The following is a 21,157-nucleotide window of genomic DNA, read 5'->3' as shown; positions in this document are numbered from 1 at the left end:
ACACACACACACACACACACACACACACACACACACACACACACACACACACACACACACACACACACACACACACACACACACAGCAAAGGTTTTATTCTCAGGTGAGATGAGGGCAGCGACTCTTTTGTGTGTGTGTGTCCTGATCTTCACTAATTATTCACTTCGCTTTGTTACTTCGAGTCCGAACTCAAGACAGTAACACCCGGCGTCACTTTTAATGTTTTCAATGCTGCTTACATGCAATCTGACCAGATTTATTCTATTCTATTGTTTTTCTTTACTCGATCGCTTCACCTCCCACACTGTATTGTATAATTACCGGACTATTGAGTGCACCTGAATATAAGCCGCACTCACCAAATTTAAAAAGGAAAAAATAAGAAAAACAAGAAAAGTCGGAGTAACGTAATGCACCTGAATGCAACGTCCACGGATCGGCGGCGAGAAGCTTGTTAACTCGTAAAAATCCATGAATTAGCTGCGTCAAAAAAGTAGTGGCTCATAGTCCAGGAAATACGGTATCTTGCCTATTTTGCCTATGCAGTACATCTTAATATAATCTTCTTTTATGCAAACATTTGATTTTATTATTTATTGTTGTAAATCTAGCTTCTTATCAATACTCCGTACCGGAGTAGGTTTTTATATTTTTGTCACGCCCCCATGTATATTGACAATAAAGCTATACATTCATTACAATGGCCAGATGTTGTGTTGTTCTTAATAGTGGTATTTAAGTTACAGAAGGTTTGACGTTGACCTATCTGGGCCACAAGACGACATTACGACCAATAGTCCGACGGTCATTCCATATCCGGGAATCAAAGTTGCTGCATGCATTGACAAAGAAAGCAGTGATATTGGAATTTGGCAGCTTGGAAACATGTCAGCTATGAGACCATTAAAGCAGAAATGTTTCAGTCGATGGGATTCTACATGCACAAGTCAGAATTGGCCTCATTATTCATAATTAGGAGTGTGAAGAAGCTGCAAAGCACTTTATTAGACAAGCAGATCCTTTTAGTTAATTGGCTTGGACCTAATTAGAGGTTCTTACCAATTAAATGTTTCTCAGGAACTGTTGGATCCGTTCGGTTTGTCACAGTAATTGTGATGGTTTTAGGTTTCTTTTGTCATATTTTTGTATCACAACTTCACAAATGTTAAATATTTTAAAGGTACATTTAAACACATAATGTGCTCAGAGTTGTTATTATTATCTAGTTCGTGCTACGTTCAAATGCCCAGTCAGACAGGCTGGGGAAAAAAATCCTCATAGAGAATCTTGAAAACAGAGTCCTCTGTCTGATCAGGCAAAACACAAATGAAAACATGTTTGTTCAGTTTTCTGATACGGCAGAGCAAATGTCTTGGTAACCCCGGGTAACAGATTCCTTCGGTACGTTCAATTCCTCCATTACCAGAGGTGGTAAAACAGTTCCCCCGCATGATGAAGACTCTCATTCATATCGGGTCTGAAGACGACATAACTCGGTTGTTTGTGGCTACCAGTTAGCCACGAGCTAACTAGCCTAGCCACTACAGGCTTTCGGTTCGGACCAATCGGTGAGCCGTGTTTCATCTTCACTTCCTCTCTGGTCAGTGTTTGTTTCGGGCAACAGCGCCCCCTAACCACCAGCTGTTGGAATTGCGTGGCATTTTCCTGTCTCTGAAGTGAATGTGAACGCCACCCGAACTAAATGAAGGGGTGAAACTTCTCGACTCCCGTCCCTCCCAAGTGAACCCAGTCCTGGACTACCCCCTCACACACTTTTCTCAGTGGTCCTTGGCCTCGGTCCACTAGTCCAGCTCGGTTTCGTGTTCGGTGTTTTCTACAGACTGAAAGCTGCAGCTCAGTCTGAAGCTCTTTACATGTGGGGTTCTAAACGTCACACACTTCATCTGAAGACTTTGAGGACTTGCTGAGAACAAAGAGAAATTCAACAGTTGTTGAAGTCTTTGGAATTGTTGCGGTTTCTGACAAACATCCTTGTTTCTGGTTGTGGCGAGGAGTTTGAGTGGTCTGCCACACAGTTTAATCCACGGGAGACATTTGTCCATGTTTTGTTTTAGAAATGGGATCAAGTAAACCCCGTTGTTCACCCTTCCAGGATACCTCGTATCGCCGTTATCGGGCTCCGGAAACACAGTTTGACCTTTATTGCATCTTAAATGAGTTAAATAGCCCAGAAAACAACAAAGGTGTTAACAGCTCTACGCAGGTTTACACTGAAGGTTTGTCTGAGTCTGTCGATTCTCATTAACTTTGGTCCTTTAGTATAAGTTAGTTCACCTCTAATTATTAGTGAATATTTTCTAAATTCTCTTTTTAAAATCTAAATCAAACCACGAATTCTCAACAGTCCTGTGTGAAATCACCAGAACAGCAGAAAGAATCTGTGAAAGAGTTTTAACCTTCAAAGGTTTTTGTTCTTTGATTAGTTTGACTCGAGAACATTCGCAGCAGAGTGAACTCAAACAAATATTTTCCCATGTGAACAAGAGGTGCTTTTCTGCACTCAAACCCAGCAGAGCTTGTTCACGGCACAAACTGCATTTCATTAAACTTGTTACATTAAAAGAATTAAAAGTAAAAACTGTGAGCTCATACTCGACTGCTGCTATCTGGTCCTGAACGTCGACGGTTCCCAGTCGCTGGTGGACCTCGTGCAGGATCCTCTGGCCCTGGAAGCCGCTGCCCCGGCCGTCCAGACGAGCCACGATCACGTTGTCCGAACTGACCAGCACCGATTCCCAGCCCAGCGAGAAGCGGTCAGTCACGGCCTGACCACCGGGGGCGCTGTCACTGATCAGACACATTACAGACAGTTCAACAGAGTTCAACTGTGTGTGTGTGTGTGTGTGTGTGTGTGTGTGTGTGTGTGTGTGTGTGTGTGTGTGTGTGTGTGTGTATGTGTGTGTGTGTGTGTGTGTGTGTGTGTGTGTGTGTGTGTGTGTGTGTGTGTGTGTGTGTGTGTGTGTGTGTGTGTGTACAGTTAAATGGATAAGATTAAAAAAGAAACTATTGGCCACAGTGGAATTCGAACCAAGCGAACAAACACAAAGGCCTTCAGTGTAATACTCGGGAGTACTCAGAATACTCAGAGTGGAGCCGTCCTGCAGTTTCAGGCACTTTGTTCTCCAAGTATTTGGTCCATGAAAACGTTTTTTTTGTTTCTATGGACAGAAAGCTGTTAGAGCCAGATGAACTGAAATATCTGGATGGATCGAAACTTAACAGACAATCTGAGATGGATTTGGGCCTGAGCCTTTCAGAGCTTCTTTTTAAACCAGAAAACAGACAGAAACTTTTCACTGAGCGAGAGGTTGGGGAGGTTATGATGACAGGATTTGGAACAAACTCAATCAAGAACTTAAACAAAGTCCAAGCATGAGACTGTTTGAAAAAAGAGGCTCCGATTGATTATTTTAAATAAGTACATGGTTAAAGGTCGGCGATAAATTCATCTGGGTGTTTTTACCTCAATAAATAGGAGGTTACACGGGTGTATGTTTGTATGTTTCAATGTAGGTGTGTTTGGGTGAATATATATATATATATGTATATATATATAAGTCTGGAGAGAAATGCACTGTGTGGATGAATGTGAATCCAGGTATGATTATCAAGATATACAGTTATTACTGTGTGTGTGAGTGTGCATGTGCTCGCACAAGTTATAGCCATTATTACTGTGTATATATATATATATATATATATATATATATATATATATATATATATATATATATATACATAAACAAAACTACATTTATTACACATAAGGAGAGTCATAAAATGTGACTTTTGGAGAAAGGGTAGAATTAAATAAGTTTGACTTCTTTCTACGCCTGTTCAGGCATGTTGGACTAATATACTGTATATATATCAGTATGTTTAGGTGCGGGCATTCTCTGATATAGATTAGTGCAAACGTAGTCCCATAAAATACACATTTAATTATTTATATAGATTCATTCATCCATTCATTTTCTTCTGCTTATCCGTTTCCGGGTCGCGGGGGTGACAGTCTGAGCACCGTCACCCAGATCACAATGCACCGATTAAGAACCTTCCTGCAGGTGGAGAGCCCACAGGAAGGTGACGCCCTGCGTGGGACACGAACCCACTACGCTGAGATTGTGAGTCTCATGCTCTGCCAGCTGAGCTAGCCGGGGGAGATTTATATAGATCAACAACAAATTGTTTTTATATAGAGATGTATATGTTTTTGTGTATATGTGAATCAATTTGCCTATGTACGAGCAAAAAGGTTTTCTGACGTCTGAAATTAAATTAAAAAAGAAAATCTTGTGTGACTGAAAGTCGGCGAGTATCAATCTGATGTGTTCCACGTTCATTTGTGTTTGTGAGCAGCAGTATTTTAAATCAGCAGCAATTGTCTGATTGATTTCGATTTTTCTTTCAGCAGAATAAGTGAGGAGAGTTTTACTGTCGTCAAACATCGACCGAAGACTAATTCATTTATTAGTAGGAACAAGATACAGCGACGATAGTTCATCTAAAGTTGAACCAAACACATTAAAGTCTCTCCGGACTCATGAAAATGTAGAAGACGCTTAAGGAATCTGAAAAGGTTTCATTTTTGCTGAGACGTGAGATGATTGGGGTGAAACATTAATCAGATTTTCAGCCTCGTCTGGTTCCTGTTGATGATGGTGGAGACGAAGAAACTCCATTTCACAGGTTTGTCTCTAAATGACTTTAATATAAGAATTAATTATATATTTAATTGTTATCTTTTTAATCGTATACAGGTTCCCACAGTGCCTAACAATTACCTCTTGTAATGTGAAAATTATTTGGAATATCTGACATGCAAGAAACAAATATCGGCCATTGTTCAACACAAATAAAATACAAGCACCAACAAAATTCGGTTTATTTTGAAAGACTAAGAAAAGCAACAGGCTGAAGCCCGTCGACGTTTATCCTATAAATTCTACGGAATAAATTCAAATATGTACAATTTACAAAAGAAAACCAAAAACAACAAATCCCACTCCCTCACATCAGTCTGAACTGTAACTCTTAATTATTTCGTATTTTACATCTTTTTTGTAAAGTTTACAGTGAGCTACTACATTTAAGTTTATCATTGAGTTTACCTCCACAGATTAAAACCCAAAACAGAAACACAACTATACTCTTAGTTCTCACTTTACGTAGCTCAAAAATATACATATTTTCTCTCAAGATAAAAAAAAAACCTATTGAATACAAACAGGAAGGCTTTTGTACTGCACCAGTTATAATACTTCATGTTTTTAAATACACAATGTCTGGGAAGTTTAAAGTGCAGGACTGTACTCAAAATAACTTTCATTATTTATTTACTTATCTAATAGCTCTTTTCTGTAATTTGATGATTTAATTTATTTTAGAGCCCATTTTTGTGTTTGTTTTTTAATGAACCCACACACACATGCAGCAGAGAACAAAACACTCTAAACGTTAACAATGGGAGAACACGGACATTGTAGTTGACAGACGATGGATTGTTATTACGGTGACTGTCAAAATAAAAGTGCCAAGTCCCAGGAGAATCTGGACTGGGAGTCATGACGCATTGTTCTGATTGTCCGTCTACTGAGCATGTGCAGGACTACTAGTTACTACGGCTAGTTGGTTGGTTTCATTTGAAACCGTTGTCGTGTAACAGAGTCTTAGGTGTGACTTGTGTGAAATACATATGAGTGGCTGAGCTGTTGACTAGTCGGGCATGTAAACACTCAGAATTGTTCTCTTTGCTGCATGATTATTCAAATAGGTGTTAAGAGAGTCAATGACTGGGACCACAGAGGTTGGCTCTGATTGACTTAACATGCTCTCACTCACTCTGTATGCAAATCCCTCCATTCTCAGGGGTCTGATTGCAACCGCTCCCCTCAGACACTCAGCATGCACGTTTTAATGTCTACAGACAGGGACGGCTTTCTCGCCGGGTAAAGGAGGAGACGTACATCACCAAGAGGAGTCCATAGTGACGAGACTCTGAGAAGTCCGGCGGGTAGGAAATCTTCAAGGGCAAATCTGCCGAGAGATATAAAAGGAGGTGGAGTGTGAAGTTCAGTCGGTGTGGTTCACAGTGGCGAGGGTGCAGAAACAGAAAAGTTTCTCCTCACCAAAATGTTCCATGGCCACACTTCTGAATTCGGTGAGCTGGATCCTTTTGTACGTCAAGGCTACCTTCAGCAAGGAGTTGTTCTCAAGGATGTAGTAATCTGTAAAGATGAGGGTCATGTGTTTTTCAGGGATGAAAAGAGTCCGTGAATTGTCCTGCTGCCAATAATCTAAGGTGAGCTGAACACACTCCTGGGGTTTCATCTAGCATGTTTTGGTGTTCTGCTTCTGACTCCCAAAAAAAAAAGAAGAATTTGTCAAATACCTCACAGACAAAAAGAAAAGAAAACACAAAGCTTGATGGCGTTTGTGGTTCAGGTAATTTGACTCTGACGTTCATTCAAAGCAGAATAATTTGCTCACCGGTGCTAATGCTAAACCAGCATTACCACCAAAAACAAAAGAATGTTGTCCAAAGGTCAGGCTTTTTAGAATTTCTGAAAAACAGTTTCTGCACAGTGCTTGGTTCACTCTGGCCCCATTACGTTCAGTACATGCGATAAACAATGACTCTGATTTGGACTTTTTTTTTTTCCCCATTCAAGCCGCCCGAGAAGCAGCTAAATGAAATGGAATTCATCCAGCGTTTCTAATGGAAAACCCAAAATCAATAGACGTCTCATTATGAAATCACGAGGGGCCTTGAGCTCCCAGCTGTGGATGGAGGGCCTGTCCAAATAACCCCGGGCAAATTGCTTGCTTTTCTGCAGCACAGCTGTTGATTCAGTGCTTTTTTTTTTGGGGGGGGGGGGGTTAACAATAAGCTTACAAGAGAAAAAAATTTAAATAAAATACAAAAGATCGGAGGAGAAAAAGTAAAAATGGATTTAAAAGTAAGTATGGCTTTATACCACAAAATTAACAAAGAAAAACTCGTGCGGAGGTTTCACACTGAGTAAACTTCTGTAGCCTGAGACCTCGACCTCATCGAGGAATTCATTCGATCACTGGTTCTTACTCCAGTAACGGACGTGAGTCTGACAGTGAATGTTACACACCATCACATGTAACATTAACTAAATAAATAAAGTGCATGGAATAAAAGCTCAGAGACAAAATAATAATAACGTTTAAGTTCAACTAGAACACCTACGTACATCGGTGGCGCCTGCTGGTAAATTGTGTTAACTTAAAATAATAATAAATAAAAAATGTAATAATAGGAAATAAAAACAAAATAAAAGCTCAGCTAGAACAATTACATCAGGAGCGGCTGCTGATAAATTTCTAATTCCAGCCATTATTCTGGGTGTTAACTTAAAATAATAATAAATAAATAAATACAAATAAAAGTAAAATAATAATAAATAGAAATAAAATAAAAATTCAGTTGGAACACCTACATCAATGGTCGCTGCTGGTGAATTTATAATTTTGGCCATTATTCAGAGTGTTAACTTAAATATAAACTATAAGCCACGTTACAAGCACAAAGCCAACCTCAGATATATTTTCACGCAACACATCAATCCATTTTCCACACAGAGGACCGGCCCGACCCCGCCGGCGCCCCCCACAGGCAGACCACACACACAGCTCTGGAGACACGAGGGTAAAATAAATAGGAGCTTTTAAAATGAATCATTGAATGAAATAAAAGAAATTGAACTAAAACATTGGCGACGTCAGAAAAATTCAACAAAGAGAAACTTTGGAGTGTAAATTTGAAGATTATATCAATATTTTACCACTCAGGATAAACCTAGTCTGTGTTTGTCCCCAGAAGTAAAACGTGTTTGACACTTCTGCCTTAAAGTCTTGGTCTTTTGTTAAGTTCTGGTCTTGGTCTGGACTCGGTCTCAGGTTCACTGGGTTTGACAACATCACTACTGTCCACCAAAGATTTACGTTAGACGCTAGAAAAAGCAGCGGTGCTTGATGTTTCAAGCTGAATTTTAATTGTTGTCTATGAATCGAATCTCAGGACTCTAATATGTGCAAATGCTTATTAAGCTGAGAAATAAAATACGACTTTTTGAAAAGTGTCGTTTTATGACAATGGATTTTAATCTAAAATTTGGTAAAGTTTGCTGATTAGAAGCATCTTGAATATGCTCGTGTATTCAAACATGAACATCTTCACTTCTAAAGTAGTCCTTTAAGAAACAAACTGTGCACTTGTTATTCCTGGAATACTTACTGGAATTATTGAGGCTGTGCAGGATTACAGTCGGGGCTCCAGGACCTGGAAGAAAAATAACAAAGGATTGTCAGTGATTAAATAAACTAAAGCTATTTGTCATGAATGTGTTTTTTCTTTTAAAAGCCTCAAAAAACTCTGGAGATTTAAAAAACATTTTTTAAACGTTTGGGAATTATTCTAAATTAATTCCCGCCATTTCTTACACGTCAAGCTTAAAAACGTTATTTAAAATAACATTTTATTATTTCATAGTTTGGAGTCGTCATGATGAGCGCTGCAAAACTCCACATATCGACAGTTTGACTTTAACCGGAACGGAGAAGCGAGAAGATCACAGAAGAACGTAGAAAGAACAACAACTCAATTTTTTTTTTAAAAGTCCGAGGAGGTCTGGCGACTTTCAGCACATTCAATCTGAAATCTCTTAAGAAAAAACTCATTCAGATATTTACTACTGATGCACAATACTGGATATGTGCCAATATCCGATATACGCGGTAAAAGCTGAATCGGGGATTTTTCGTCTAAAACTCACAATTTCCATGTAAAGTCTGACCCCTCGACAGGCGACAATTCAACCTGATTAACAAACAAAATGACCTAAACCGTGCTGTCGTTGAACTTTCATGGGCAGATTAAGAAGAAAAAAACAAAAACGTCAGAGCTTTCGGGGAATTGAACTGTGTGATTGTCCAATAAATCAGCGCTCCAAAAGCTCATCTGCTCCGGATGAATTGAAAACGCAAACAATATGAGTTACTGTCTATTAAATGATCGACTTGTTGCCCAGTAACGCTACCTAAACATGATTAAACACAATAGAGTGGTTAATCGTTCCATTTTTACGACTCTCATTTGGAGCCGATGAGAGCTTCATTTCAAATTGAACAGTTGGAGGGTGACAGATTACGACACGCCAACCCCAGCGTGTGCTGGCTGAATACATGAATACTGACTCCATCACAAACACAACAGCAACTGTATTTCCACTTCCAGTGCTCTGCAGCTGGATGGGGCGTTTCACAACCTCAAATCCCCCGAATGGGTTGGGAAGATGTGTAATATAAAGATACGAAACAGGAGAAAGTGTCTTTAAATCTTTACAAACACAGAGGACATATTTGACAGTGATGGCAGTGTCCCAGGAAATATGTTAGCTTGTTGTGTATACGGGGGCATCTTTAAAAAGTTGGCTTTTGAGCGAAAAGGTTTGGAAAAGTGGTCGGTAACAATGGAAGGAGGAGCAGAAGATCAGAAGAAAGTCCCCTCATAAGCAAACTGCTGTAAAAAACGTTTTGGTTTTTTTTTTGGAAATGGTTTCCAAGGTGGAACTTTTTGTGAAATGCTACGACTCCGTCTCCGTGGAAACGGGGTAAAACTTTTTGAAAACACTGCGGAGACGGTGGAAACTCTGCCCCTGGTCATGCGCACCAAGGATAAATAGTATTTCTGCACATGCTCAGTAGAGCCAATCAGAACAAAGTTTCCTCCAGAGTGTCATGACTCCCCGTCCATATTCTCCTGGGGATTGGTACTTTTATTTTGACAGTCACCGTGATAACAATCCAACTCGGCGGTCTGTCCACTAGAATGAGAATACAAATTCTTACGTATGCAGCGAGGAAGAATATTTTACTGCAGTGCATCAATGAAAACATACCAACTGTTAAAAGATGTGGTGTTTGATCTAGTTCCATGAGAGTACCCGTACTTGTATACTACATTTAAAAATGGAGCAATTCTTTAACGTTTGGGAACCCTATTTGAACAATGTTTTCATGGTCATCATGCACATTTTTACCCTGTGACCCCCGGTCTTATTTATGTGTTTGGGTTTGTTTGGTCCGTTTGCTATTTATGGCGACCACATTATGTATCCGTCCTTTACTTGTAAAAGTGAAACAAATAATAATAATAAAAGAACAGATTGCATTTTGCATCATATGTGCAAACAAGAGTATTTAATTCGGTTTTTCAAAGCATTAGTTCCTGTTTCCACACGAACAGATGGAGATGGTATCGTCTCCATGTTCGCTTGCTTGCTTGTCTCCATGGAGTAAATAGATGAAGTCTTCACAAGCACAATGGAGAATATGACAACGTGGAGATGGACGTGTGGCAAGAGCAAGATATCAGATATCAGATATCAGATAGGTCCGAATGTTAAAATTGATCTAAATTCAGGAAAGAAAGAGAAATCTGAGATACATTGGAGGGGAAAAGAGGAGCAACAGAAAAGATTTAACTTTGCAAGAACTAAAATCAGCGTTTTAAATATAACATAGAAAGAAAACTCAGTTTAAAGTCGATAAATAAAAGTTGCGGGGAGCCAGCTGAGGTCTCTCACTGCCACACCAGCAGTGTCGCTAAAGGCTAAGCTAACATGGGCGTTCTTTTCCAGTCCACTAGAAACAGTCGAGTCATGAACCAGAAACGCTTTTCGACAGAATAAATCACATTCCAGTATTTTATGCGATCTGAAATCTGAGAGTTTTGCTTCTGGCCTCAGAACTATCTCGATAATCTACAGTACATATTTGAATCAATCTTTTACGTTATATCGACAAAATGCAAAAGTGTGAATGAAATTGGAAATATTTCTGAAAAGTGAACACGCCCCCGTTCACTTTAAGTAGCGATCCAGATTTTGGGAGGGGGGGTTGAGGAGAAGCAGGGCCGGTTGTTACTTCTCACGTCAGCGTCGGAGTTAATCGCATTTCCCTGATTGAGAAGCGAGTGTTTACCCGAGGAGCGGCTCGGCTGCCGTCCGAGCCGCTCCTCCGATAAGGAGGCCTCTGTCAGCATTCGAGCTGAATTGCAGCGCGCTGTTTGAGATGCTTTCCTAAGATTTAATTTTCATGTATATTGAGGCGAGTTTTAGCCCGCTCAGCAGAATCCTTTTTCTGCGGCTCGGGTTTATCCACCATCAGCAGAGCAGTTTCCCTTAAATTTACCTGCATAACTACAAACAGAAGCATCAGGGATTATTTCATTTTTCAAGTTCGCACTACGAGCATAAATCAGCTTTAATCTGTCGTGTTTTTTGAACTGAATAAAAGTTTCCGGGATGACCAGTGAATGGAAGGCAGGATCTCTCTCTCTCTCTCTCTCTCTCTCTCTCTCTCCACCAGTTTATTGTTCAATATTTCTCCTGCCTCCTGCACACACAGACGTATTTATCCAGCTGCACCATATGTGACGAGGCCAGCTTGTCTTCCGCTGCCATGTTGGCAGGAAACAAGCCCGAACATCTGCAGTCTGTGTGTGAATGTCAGCCGGGAGAATAAAGGAAGCGTTTTAACCTTAAAAAGGAGCAAGGCTGCAGCCTCGTACCGTCGTTTGCCACGACCACAGGTGAGAACAGTGTGGGTGGAAGCAGGCCGCCGTCTGCTGAAGCTTCCCTGCAATAAATGACGCTGCTTCTCTAAATCGCACCCGCATTCAAATTACAAAGCCCGATTTTGGAGGTTTTTTGTTTTTTTTAAATGAAAATCGGCTTTATAATTACAACGCACACATTTTCAGATTGTCAAATCGTGGAAGCCAAAGAATCTGCAGTTTGACAATTCAGCAGCAGGAACACTGGAACAACTCTGAAGACTCTGTTTACACGTTTTCAAGTGAAAACAGAAAACTTTGGTTGCGTTTTGGGTTTTTGTTTAGACGACAACGGGGCTCGGAGCCACTGGCAATGGAACTTTTTGAAAATGTCCCGACTGTGGAAGCCGGAGAAACACAACTTTTCTGAAACGCTGCTATTGCGCATGAGCGCCACGGCTGTAGTAAATAGTTAGTATTAATAAGTAGTATTCTCCTGGGACTTGGTAGTTTTATTGACAGTCGTCGCAATAACAATCCAGCGTGGTCGTCTGTCCATACGAATGTTCGTGTTCTCACACTGTTCACGTTTATAGAGTATAATTTTTTTCGTCTGCGTGTGTGTGTGTGTGTGTGTGTGTGAGAGTGTGTGTGTGTGTGTGTGTGTTTGTGTGCAGTTTCATTGCAAAAAGAGCAACAGCACCCACTTGTGAACAACATTAAACTACCATGTTTTTACCGCTCCTACGCTTTCGTTTTGTTTTCAAAACGCAAAACCTTTCTGAAACGAAATCGTAAAATCGACTCAGTTTCACCAAAGTGTGTGTGTGTGTGTGTGTGTGTGTGTGTGTGTGTGTGTGTGTGTGTGTGTGTGTGTGTGTGTGTGTGTGTGTGTGTGTGTGTGTGTGTGTGTGTGTGTGTGTGTGTGATGATTGATTCTACCTTTACACTGGAGGATGATGTGCAGGTTGGTGGGGCTGATGTCGGCGTCGAAGAACAGACAGTGGGCTTTGTTCAGCTCGCACGTTAAACACCGCCGCGGGAACAGACCCACAGTTTTCACGCTGTGGAGAAAGAGTAGCACGGTTAAACAGAATCTACCAAACTGTAAAGAAATGGTGACCGCGCGAGGCGTCGCCAGCACCACCTTGGCTTTATACTTTCAGTTTTGCCAAATCTAAATAACATTGTTACACAGATTTTGACCATTAAAACTGTGGTGACCTGATTTAGTGACATTATAGATCTATAGAACAGAATAGAATAGAATATATTACAATAGAATAGAATAGAATAGTTCTTTATTGTCACTCTGTAGCAATGTTAAAACAGTGTTAGCAGCAGTGAAATGTGACAGCAAAATCAAAAAGAACACACAATGGTAGAAAATATAATACAGCAGAGGTAAAATATAAATGTTAAAATATCAAATATGTACAACCAAGTCTGGGAGGAGCATTTAGCATGTTAGTTTTTCAATAACTGATCAAAATCCAGGAATAAAAACTACGCAAACATAAAAGAAAACCTCACATGCTGTGGATGTTTGGTGATTTGACCCTATTGGCCAAAAAAATGATTCTATAAGGTATTACATTAAATGTATTTCCCATCATTCGTAGGATATGATTCATTATAACGGATGTATGACGCTCATTTAGATGGAGACGAGAAAGGTCTAACATAGCAAACTGTGATAAACGACAAAAGAAGACATCGGTTTTTATTATATTTGGAACAGCGACGCTTCTCCGCCCCACTGACACGTACAAATCCCTAAATGTGGCTGCCACAGCTTTCATTGGCTGTGCAGGAAGGAACATATGTCTCGCAACGGTTCTACAAAGAAGTGAGTAATTCTCATCCATGAGAAGGAGAAAACAGAAAGGAGGAAATGCTCTAGTTGTGTTCCACAGAACCGATAATGAGACAAACCTGAAGAGTTGTCGTCTCCGTGGCGAACCCTCTGTGCTGAGAAAGTAGCTGTCAGGAGACATCGGAGACAATTAACACCAATCATCCCACCAGATTGATTCCAAACATCTCCTGATTGCAGTCTTGGTTTCACGTTGAACTTATACATTCAATTATTAGAAACATAGGCCTTTTTTATTTTTTATTTATTTAACTGGAATGTGTCGTTCACAGAGACATTTGTCTCGGGCTGTTTGACTCACAGGTTGTCAGTGTTCTCGTCGTAGGAGATGATCCGGGTCACCTCCCAGTTTCCTGACGTCAGGTGTCGGACTTCGTTCTGATCGGCTCTGAACTGAAAGGATCACGTGACGAAGAGGAAGAGGAGGATGGATGGATGGACAGTCAATTTCAACACAGATCACAATATATTCTTAAGAACTCGTATGGTGTTTTTCCACCACGTGTTAGTACCTGGTAACTAGTTTTAAAACCGGATCACAACAAGAACAGAAATAGATCAGTTCTTTTGGCGATAATGGCGCATGGTTGGTTTGTTTGGACCGATAAAGAAGCAGAGCTCGTCCTAAATGTGGCGGTAGAATATAAAGTAAAACAGAAAAAAAAACAAGCAATGCTTTCACCGTGTCCATTTTCACCACAGCAGTCAAACTAAACACGGGTCACACACAGATGAAGCTGATGAAGCTCCTGTGACTTAAATCTCCGTCAAACCTTTAAATGCAAATGGAAGGAGTTTTTCTAAATCTCCACTTTGGCCGGAGTTTTCAGAAATCATCGTTTGTGGAGACTGAATTTGGCCCAAATGCAGAGAAATCTCAGTGTTTTTGTAAATACCCCAACTACGAGTAAACGTGGCCACAGTCTCAGTGTTTCATGCGTGTCTGTTCGTCTGTCTACTTTAGTACCTTGTCCTTGCTTGTTCTCTGTGTATTCTTATCTATTTCTTATTATCTTAATGAAGATTCCATTGGGTTAAAGTCTGATCAATCTTTCTTCCCGACTGTCAATTTTTAATCTTAGCAGTGAATTGATGGATTAAACAGTCGGACTTGGTTAAATACAAAATCATAAAATATACTTATTTGGAGACTCAATAAGCTAAATGGAGACACACGGTTACGCTGCTTAAACACAGCTGAAGCAAGTGTGCCAGAGAATCCTCTGGCAGCTCAGCAGAGAAACCATCCAAGTGAACTGCCTGGATGTGAATGCACCCCCATGGAGAAGGTCAGGTGGATGGTTGGGCGCACAGCGGCCAGTCTTCAGCATACTACTGGACTGTCCTCAAGAAAAACACTCTTCCACAAATCGATGCTGGTTTCAGCTTTTAATAAGCACAGGGAAGAGAATCTCTGGTAACAGCATGGTCAAATGGAGATCTCTGCAGACACCCTCCCTGCAAACACGTCAGTCAAAAGCACACCAACAAAAGCGTTTGCAGTTCAGCTCAAAAAGTCGAAGAAAACGATGCTCGGTGCTTCATAAGTGAGCGGTAGATTGCAGCCAAAGTGAAGGCAGGCAGGAACACAAAAAGACAGAAGCCAGCTTTGGAAAACAGCGAAAAATCGAGTGAATAGGAGAAAAAAACAAACAAACTACACAGTGAACACAAGATCCAACGCATATGAGAAGGTTGAGGGTATGGCTGCATCTAATGAGAAGCAGGGTCCAGCTCACACTGAAGCTCCTGTCCTGGTTGTGGAAGTTTTATAGTGTCTTATCATCATTTGCCACGTCATCAAAAATATCGGATTATTATATGATAAATAGAAGTCATGGGAGAGCAAGTTGGGGCACAATGGTCCAATAAACACCTCTGCTATTGGCTGATGATAACATCAACATCAAATCCTTTTCAAATGTTATAACTCACAAATGAATCTCTTATTTCAAACTCCGCCCAGTTTTTTTTTTCTGGTATTGAACATTTTCCGTATTCATGAAGACAAAACGCTAAACCGTCTGGCATCCGTGATTCTCAGTGCGTCATGTTAGTTGATCTGCGTTGATCCATGCAAACGATCAAAAGCCTACGATTTCACACTGAGCTGCGTTTGAATTTGTCACAAAGCTCCTAATTATCTCATTTCTGTGTTTGCAGCTTTTCTAGAGAAACCACTCCGACCGCTCCTTTTCAAAGTACCCTTGATATTGAACGCATATCACAATATGAAATGAAAAATATAAATATCTCATGTTTATATTCACGATTACAGGACATTTATTCCAACAACTCTCCGGCAACCTTCTTTTTAACGTCATCAGCAGATGTTTGTAATATTCACATGTTCTCTAACTCCACACACTTTTAAAAGACCTGGCACATCCGCTACGCTCCAAACAGGCTCAGCCAGCAATTCATTCATTCAGGAACTGATGCCGCACAAATTATATGTTGGAGCAAAGTGTTCCCATGTTTTACAATAAAATCCGAGGGGGTAAATAACAGACAAACAGCTCGATGATTCAGATTTATCACACAATAGTTGGTTAAGATGAACCCTGTCAAAGGATGTGACGTATGAATGTTCTGATAAAGCTTCCGTTATGTCACTAATCTGCACTGTGAAGGTGATTTTCCCCGTGTGAAGGTCGACGTCTACCTGTGTGGTGAACATGGCGATGTGATGAAACTCTCCACGTCCGCCCTGTTTGACCGGCACCGTCAGGAAGAACCTGTTGCCATCTTTGGAGAACACCGGTTCTTGGTTCTGCGGGAAGTAAAGACACATCAGTTCTCACACGGCGAGATCAAACGGTGTGCGATTATGCGGTTATTTGCTGATTGTGATTCTGAGGAGGAAGATTTCTCAGCCACGGAGTCCAGCGGGCGGCTTTACGTGATGCACCTGAACGCATCACGGCCGTCAGCTGCTGGAGTTCTGGACCACGGAAAGCAGCACGAGACAAGATCGAAGAGCAGAAATATCACTTTTAGGGCAAGTTTTGGAGAAGCAGAGGCCGAGTATCTACATGCAGAAGTAGAATCTGGCAGCATGAAGCCCGTTAACCCGTAAAAATCCATAAATTAGCCGCGCCATTGTATAAGCCGCAGGGTTCAAAGCGTGTGAGAAAAGTAGAGGCTTATAGTCCAGGTGAGCCGTGACGCCGACGGTTTACACTTGTTTGTATCAGGCGTTTCGGTTGTATTACTACCGGAGTTACTTGGGACTCGGTTCAGCAAAGGTACCTTAACAGCAGAAAGCCTGCGTTACAAAGTGCTGATATGAGGCTGTGATGGGAAACGAGAGTTTGACAAAAAGAAGCGGTTAAATGTATCGTGGGAGTTGCAGAAAGCAGGACTGGAAGTCAGGATGTCTCTAGATTACATTTAGATTACTGTGTATTCACAAACGTTGGAACATTGAGTACAATGTAAAAACAGACAGAACACACCCGTGGTTAACCGATTAGCTTCTACTAGAAAAATGCTTTTTTGATTTTTTCTTATTCCAGAGCTGAACTCTTGAAATAACCCTGGACTCTCTTGAAACTAGAACTACTCTTTAAACTTGATGGAAACTCTACAGAAGACCCAGAATCCTCAAACTAAACTCGAAGCCATTCCTAAACATTTTAAAACAGACTTCAATGTTGACTTTACAGGAGTCACATCATACAACTTTTCGGTCCAAAAATGTTGTATTCAAAGTTTATTGATTTTCCTCCATTTGAATATTGGATCATAGGAGCTGCATTCAGAATCTGCTGTGTCTGTGAGCTGGACTGGCTCCGCCCACACATGCCCATCTTGGGAAGAGGGGGAAGTACTTCCTCTCGTGGTGCCATGTGCCAGAGCAGAGCTGCCTAATTGTGGGAGGAGTCAAAGGGAGGGCCTACCTTGATTGGGATTGGCTAAACCCCCGATGACACTATATAGGGTTTGATTTCTGATTGGCTGGTTGGAGCAACACACTTTTTATAACCTGAACAAGCCAGGGAGAGAGAGGACAGACTGTCTTCACTTCTGGGACGTCAGTCCAGGTATGGAGACGATTAGTAATGCTGGAGAACCTTTAGAAAGTGAATCTTTGCATAATACGACCGATTTAAGGCTAAAATTGTTCAATATACAAAATTGAATGACTATATGAGTGTTTTTACATAGTCAGTGCGTTTGAATGATGAAATGATGAAAACGTTTCAAATGGATGAAAATCAGGGAAAAAGTAGATTTGAGGCAATGAACTTTGAATCCAATGAGAAGTTTTGTTGAACCAACAGACTCTCGCAGTACGAAGAGCGTTGGACGGTTTGGAGACGGACAGTAAATCCAGAGGTACAGAATCCTGTGACGACGGCGCCGCGGGTCAAACAGAATGAAGGAAATGTTGGACGCTCCTTCTTGCTGCTGCTTGCATCATGAACTCAGCGAGGAGCTGCACGTTCCGTCGCATTACTGGAGAGTTCTGGACCCGGACGTGTTTTCATGTGTGAAAGTGAGGAATGTGAGGAGTTTACCTGCTTGGAAAGCCAGAGCTCGGAGCTTTCTTCATGCCTCTGAAAACACACGAGAGCAAAGTGTCACACTTCTTCATCAATCCTCCTCGTCCGGTGTTTGAATAAAAAAAACCAATAGATTTTGTAGCTTAGGCGCTCCGTAATCGAACTGATCTCTTATTTTCTAAAAGTGGAGCTTTTTGTGTGGGAGTTATTTTGGGACGCACAATCATCCGTCACATAATGGCGCTCTTATTGAGCCGTTTATTTTAACACCTCGCCGGGGAGGCCGTTCCCGCTCTGATCCTCCTCGTTTCCAACCAATATGCAGAGTTTTGGCAGGAGGGGGGCGGTTGGCTGCGTGGAGCGTCAGTTCCTGCGAATCGCAGCCAATCAGCAGCTGGAGAGCGGCCGGCCGACTCCCGCAGGTCGACTGTGGGATTAACGTGGCTCCAAACGTGGACCGGACGAGAGGATTTCACTCCAGCAAGTGCAGGAAAGTTACGTTTCCTGTCACTAATGTAGAATGAATTCACTAAAATAACAAATAAACACACGGTTGGACATTTACTGAACAGTCAGACGTCAATTTAAATCTACACCTTCTTCATTTATGCAGGGAAAAACCTAAAACGGCAATAAAATACTATCTTTTGATCAGCCTCAACCCTGATCACAACTATCAAATATCCAATTTCAACCCTTAAAATGTCACTTTGATTACATAATACTGATATTAATTTCAATTAAAAATACACACGTTATTTTCCATATAATAACGTTGAGTGCTCCATATTTAAAAAGTTCATTTCTCGAAACTGTGAAAAAATCATCAAAATTCAAATTTTTTCCAGCTTTTTGGGGTTAAATAGATATTACATTAAAAAAAATACTCCCATCTATAAGTGATTTTGAACTGTTGTAAAATAGCACTTATACTATTTTTGCGCCCAGCTTTTTTATTATTATCATTAGGACTTTAACCCTTTTAATCCTCAAAATTGATAAATGTTCCGTATATAAGTGTTAATGGGAGGCTGGGATTTCCATTCAATCCATCAGGAAATGTCAAAATTTGCCAAAATATTGACTTTGAGTTATTTAATTTGTTCTCTTTGTAGATTCAGATTCAGTATTCAAATCATTCTGAGGTCGAAAACAACAAACTGACACATTCTAGGCCGAATTTGTAAAAGTCAAACCCATTACCAAACATTATCCTGCATTACTGAATGTTGAAATTACTTTTTGGGGGAATAATAGTGACATTTCTTTCTTTTTAATACTCACCACCAAGAGTAGTGACGCTCATTAGATGATAACAAACTTCAAAATATCAGCATGTGACATGAATCAGCATCCGGTCCTTCAAATATCTATTTAAAAAAACTTTTTAATTCAAATATTCAAAACCTAATTGAGGCTTCAAAGCAGAATATATTGCTTAAACTGGCATTTGAGGGGTTAAAATGTGAATAAGATGGTAGTACGTTTAGATGTGAGGGAGTAGGAGGATTTTTTTATGGCTTAAATCGACCAACATGCAAGTAAAGTTAGACTGCACCACACACGCACGCACGCACGCACGCACGCACGCACGCACGCACGCGCTCACACACCGTGACGCAGGCTCCGGTGGTGGTGTCGCACACGGTCAGGATGGAGATGTTCTGGGCTCGGTTCAGCCACCGCACAGACGTCCTGGTCTTGCTGATCCACTTCACCATGGTGACATAATGTTCCCTGGAAACAGCCAGAGGTCAGAAGAACGTCGGTTTACCTGCCGTCCTCTGATCACGTTCGCTCTGCGCCGTCAAACACATAAACAGTTTGTTAATTGGAGCCTCGCAGCGTGACCCTTGACCTCCGTCAGCACCGAAACGTGTCCACAGTTTTTTTTTTCCTCCCTTGGAAGAAACCTCACCACATCTGACGATCACACGCTTGGCGGAGCGTTTCACTCGTCGGCCACTAGGCGGTGTCAAGCTATAAAGAGGCAACTGCAGCACTTTGTTACAGGACGGCGCCTCAGCGTCTGGTAAAGGTTGAACTGGAATACTTTATCTCCAGATATCTGAGAAAGCTCCACCTTTAACGGACGGTACAAACAACCAAACTTGTGATCATTAGGACAATCACGCACTTTAAAATATAAAATATAAATAAAAAAATGGCACTGTGTCAGACTACTTTAATATTTGCACTTTATGGTGTTTCAGGTTTTTATGAAGAATTATTCTATCATCTTTGTTTTACCATGTTGTTTTTATATGTTCAGAACCTTGTATGGCTTTATGTGGGACAACGGGTGGAAATTAGCCTTGTGCTAAATCTGGCATATCACCTGTGTCTGTCCTCGTTTTAGTCCAACCACAGCGAGTTTAGACCGTTTACAAAAGTTGTGCAATGCACTGGAGCTCAACTCCTCGTTTTATGAACTTTAATGAGCTCCACACCGTTTCACATAGACAATGAATGGGAAGCATTCAGGGCTAATTGACAAACATTATTATTATTATTATTATTATTATTATTATTATTATTATTAATATTAATAATAATAACAACAATAATAATATTAGTATTATTATCATCTTTTGGATTTTGTTTGATTAAAGTTTTTTACTTTATTTAGAAAAACAGAAACACACGTTCAGATTCTGGCTGCTCTACTTTCTGACTCTCTAACAGACGGCAGCACGGTGCAGGATTCTCTGGACGACGCCTCCTCGTGTCCGGCGAGGATAAAATGATCCTCTGGGGCGCTGGAACGCCAGCGGCACAGCAGTTGATGCTGAATCCTGACGGAGGGCCTCGCAGCTCCGCCTCACCTCAGCTTCAGCGTCTCCGGGGGAACGAGCTCCAGCGTGTGCGTCGGACCGTACAGATTGACGACGAACAGCTTCACAGCCGGGTTGGACTGGCCGGCCTGCGCACACAAACAAAAACAATCCCTGTTGTTTTAGGACACTCATGCAGAAGAAATAGAGAAATAGATTACAGATTACAGAGACCTAAAGACTATAAATGACTTGGGCAACAGCAATCACGCATAAATACCATAAACTGTATAAAGTTATATACGCATAAACAAATAGCCCAAACTTTTAGAACTCGTTCTTTCAGTGTTATTCAAAGTGAAGCAGCTCAAGTTCAAACCATAAATCATC

General features: G+C 40.9%; 1 protein-coding gene across 2 annotated transcripts in view; it reads right to left on the bottom strand.

Moving 5' to 3' along the window:
- dpp10 (dipeptidyl peptidase like 10) overlaps positions 1-21,157 on the bottom strand; it is a 268,040-nt gene that overhangs the window by 6,829 nt on the left and 240,054 nt on the right. For both annotated transcript variants that reach the window (XM_080478071.1, XM_080478072.1), the window contains exons 10-20: positions 20,819-20,916; positions 19,607-19,730; positions 18,009-18,047; positions 16,151-16,258; positions 13,787-13,878; positions 13,545-13,592; positions 12,552-12,673; positions 8,289-8,333; positions 6,151-6,249; positions 5,989-6,058; positions 2,615-2,809 (exon numbers count right to left, since the gene is read on the bottom strand). In XM_080478071.1, coding sequence (XP_080334197.1) covers positions 2,615-2,809; positions 5,989-6,058; positions 6,151-6,249; positions 8,289-8,333; positions 12,552-12,673; positions 13,545-13,592; positions 13,787-13,878; positions 16,151-16,258; positions 18,009-18,047; positions 19,607-19,730; positions 20,819-20,916 — 1,040 coding nt within the window. The remainder of the gene's footprint in view (positions 1-2,614; positions 2,810-5,988; positions 6,059-6,150; positions 6,250-8,288; positions 8,334-12,551; positions 12,674-13,544; positions 13,593-13,786; positions 13,879-16,150; positions 16,259-18,008; positions 18,048-19,606; positions 19,731-20,818; positions 20,917-21,157) is intronic.

Source organism: Lipophrys pholis (genome assembly GCF_963383615.2).
Source record: "Lipophrys pholis genome assembly, chromosome: 13".
Taxonomy (NCBI): domain Eukaryota; kingdom Metazoa; phylum Chordata; class Actinopteri; order Blenniiformes; family Blenniidae; genus Lipophrys; species Lipophrys pholis.
The sequence above is the reverse complement of the archived record's forward strand: the minus strand, read 5'-3'. Positions and strand labels throughout refer to the sequence as shown.